Source organism: Camellia sinensis, chromosome 10 (assembly GCF_055761805.1).
Source record: "Camellia sinensis isolate YWXY chromosome 10, ASM5576180v1, whole genome shotgun sequence".
Lineage (NCBI taxonomy): Eukaryota > Viridiplantae > Streptophyta > Magnoliopsida > Ericales > Theaceae > Camellia > Camellia sinensis.
This window is the reverse complement of record NC_138970.1, coordinates 50,851,905-50,853,972: the sequence shown is the minus strand read 5'-3', so window position 1 is coordinate 50,853,972 and position 2,068 is coordinate 50,851,905. Positions and strand designations below refer to the sequence as shown.

General features: G+C 43.1%; 1 protein-coding gene across 1 annotated transcript; it reads left to right on the top strand.

The window, feature by feature from the left end:
• Window positions 1-343: 343 nt before the first annotated feature.
• Window positions 344-1,701, top strand: LOC145801627 (uncharacterized). The gene is made up of 2 exons (XM_082893372.1): window positions 344-483; window positions 564-1,701. The coding sequence occupies exons 1-2, from the start codon at window positions 346-348 to the stop codon at window positions 1,407-1,409; spliced, it is 984 nt and encodes a 327-aa protein (XP_082749498.1). The 5' UTR covers window positions 344-345; the 3' UTR covers window positions 1,410-1,701.
• The last annotated feature ends 367 nt before the right edge of the window (window positions 1,702-2,068 follow it).

The following is a 2,068-nucleotide window of genomic DNA, read 5'->3' as shown; positions in this document are numbered from 1 at the left end:
ACTGCTGAGATGGGTCGCCCGAAGCCTGTTGCCCAAGATCTCTTAGCCGACCTCCCAGTTGATGCTGATGCTAAACTAACCCAATCCATGCCCCCACCAAAGCCAAAAAGAACAAAAAAGGCTCAGCCAAAGGCCAAAGCCACTGTAGTTGAGAATGAAGATGCTCTGCCAATTTCACAATTGGCTGGGAGTGAGAAGACTGTTTCTACAAAAAGGTCGGCTGAAACACAGCCAGCAGAATCTTCAAAGTCAAAGAAAGCGAGGTCGTCCTCTGCAACGGCTTCGGGGTCCAAAAAACCTGACGTCCCCTGGGCCCCAAAGATTACTTTGGAGGGCAGGCCAATCATGTCTAGTGAAAGCGCCGATGACATTAATGTCGGCGTCGCCCTTAACACCGCTCTTCTCCTTCCAGGGGACCTGGAGCGAAATGCTGAGTATAGTGAGTATGAGAACTACGCTTTAATGCTCCAGCACTCCGTTCAAGTAAGTGCTCCTGCTTTGAACTTTTGACTTTCTTTCTGTTTCATACTTAAATATTTTCCAACACTTCTATTTTTTTTCAGGCCATCCAGCATGCCCATTCGTTTTCAATGCAATCTTTTAAGAATCGGGAAAGAATGACCGAGATGAAGAAGGAGTTTTCTGCCCTGCAGAAGACCAACAAAGGTCTTCAACTAAAAGTGAAGAAGCTGGAAGAGCAGGCCGAGGCTGCAACTAAGGCCCAACAGATAGCCGAGGAAAAAGCTGAATCAGCCGAGGCCATAAGGAAGGTTGCTGAAGCCGAGAAAATAGAGGCCGAGGAAAGAAAGGCCCAAGCCGAAAAGGAACTGCAGGAGGCCCTAGCCACCAAGGATGTCGAAATTAAGGAGGCCGATGAAAAGGCATACGCCCAGGGTATGGCTGACGTTACTGAAGAATACAAACTTCAGGTCAGGCAGGCATGCAACAGGGGCTTCTCCCTTGGGTGGATGTCCCTGATAAAGAAACTTGATCTTCCTGCTGATTCACCCTTCCGCAATGCCGATGCTATCCCTCTTCCCTTCCCACCACCTCTACCTCCAAGTCAACCTGAGGATGCTTCTGAATCTAAGGATGAAGATGGAGGTGAGGACGAGGATGAGGCTGAAATTTTGGTAAGGAAACCTAAGGATGCTGCTGGGACCAAATCCCTTCCTTCAAGTTCGCAAATCATGGACTTAACTCAAGATGATGTAGGTGAAGGGGTTGCCAAGGAAACCACTTTAGAGCACGCTTCGTCCGACGTTCCTCAAATTGACAAGAATATTGATGAAACTCTTGCCGAGATCGATGCAGAACTTGCAATGGAGAAGGCGGCCGAAGTAGCTCTTCAAGAATCTGCAGAGGTCCAAACCAAAGTTGCTCCTGAGGCTGAGGAACCACAACTTTAATGTCTCTCTTTTTTTGTCTTTTGTACTTTTTTTTTTTTTGTTTCCTGGACAATATAAGCTTCTTCACATGGCCGATGTTCCTCCTGTTTTTGTTGAATGCTTTAATCTTCAATTTCTCTTGATTGCTTCTGCATGGTTTCTATACTTAGAATATTTTGCATGCTTTACATACTTCTTCCTTCCTTGTGCAATCTTCTCGGGGTTACATACCTCAGGTATAATAACTACAAAACTTTTACTTCGGCAAGATACTGACCTGCAAACTTTTCATAATTTTTAACCAGTATGAAACATATACTACTCGATGTTTAACTTTTGCAAACTTTTTCTCAAGTTTCAACAAGTATTTAAATAGCGATCTCGGTCCAACCTACTTGTAAATTGCTACAAATTTCAACAAGTGTTAACATATACTATAAATTTTTCTTAAGTTATAACAATGATCTACTTGTAAATTGCTACAAATTTCAACAAGTGTTTAAACAATATACTTAGCTTTTACCTCAACCTGTAAATTGCTGCAAATTTCAACAGATGATCACATGTCGGCTTAACATTATCTTGTAAATTGCTACAAATTTCAATAAGTGTTAAGCATCTTCTTTGGTTGGCTCAACCTGTAGATTGCTATAAGTGTGCAAACTATAATCTCGGCTTCA

Bases quoted from the DNA above. Each gene is read 5' to 3' on its own strand.
- LOC145801627 (XM_082893372.1), top strand. From the start codon at position 346: ATGTCTAGTGAAAGCGCCGATGACATTAATGTCGGCGTCGCCCTTAAC. The intron at 484-563 runs GTAAGTGCTCCT...ATTTTTTTTCAG, and splicing joins TGCTCCAGCACTCCGTTCAA to GCCATCCAGCATGCCCATTC.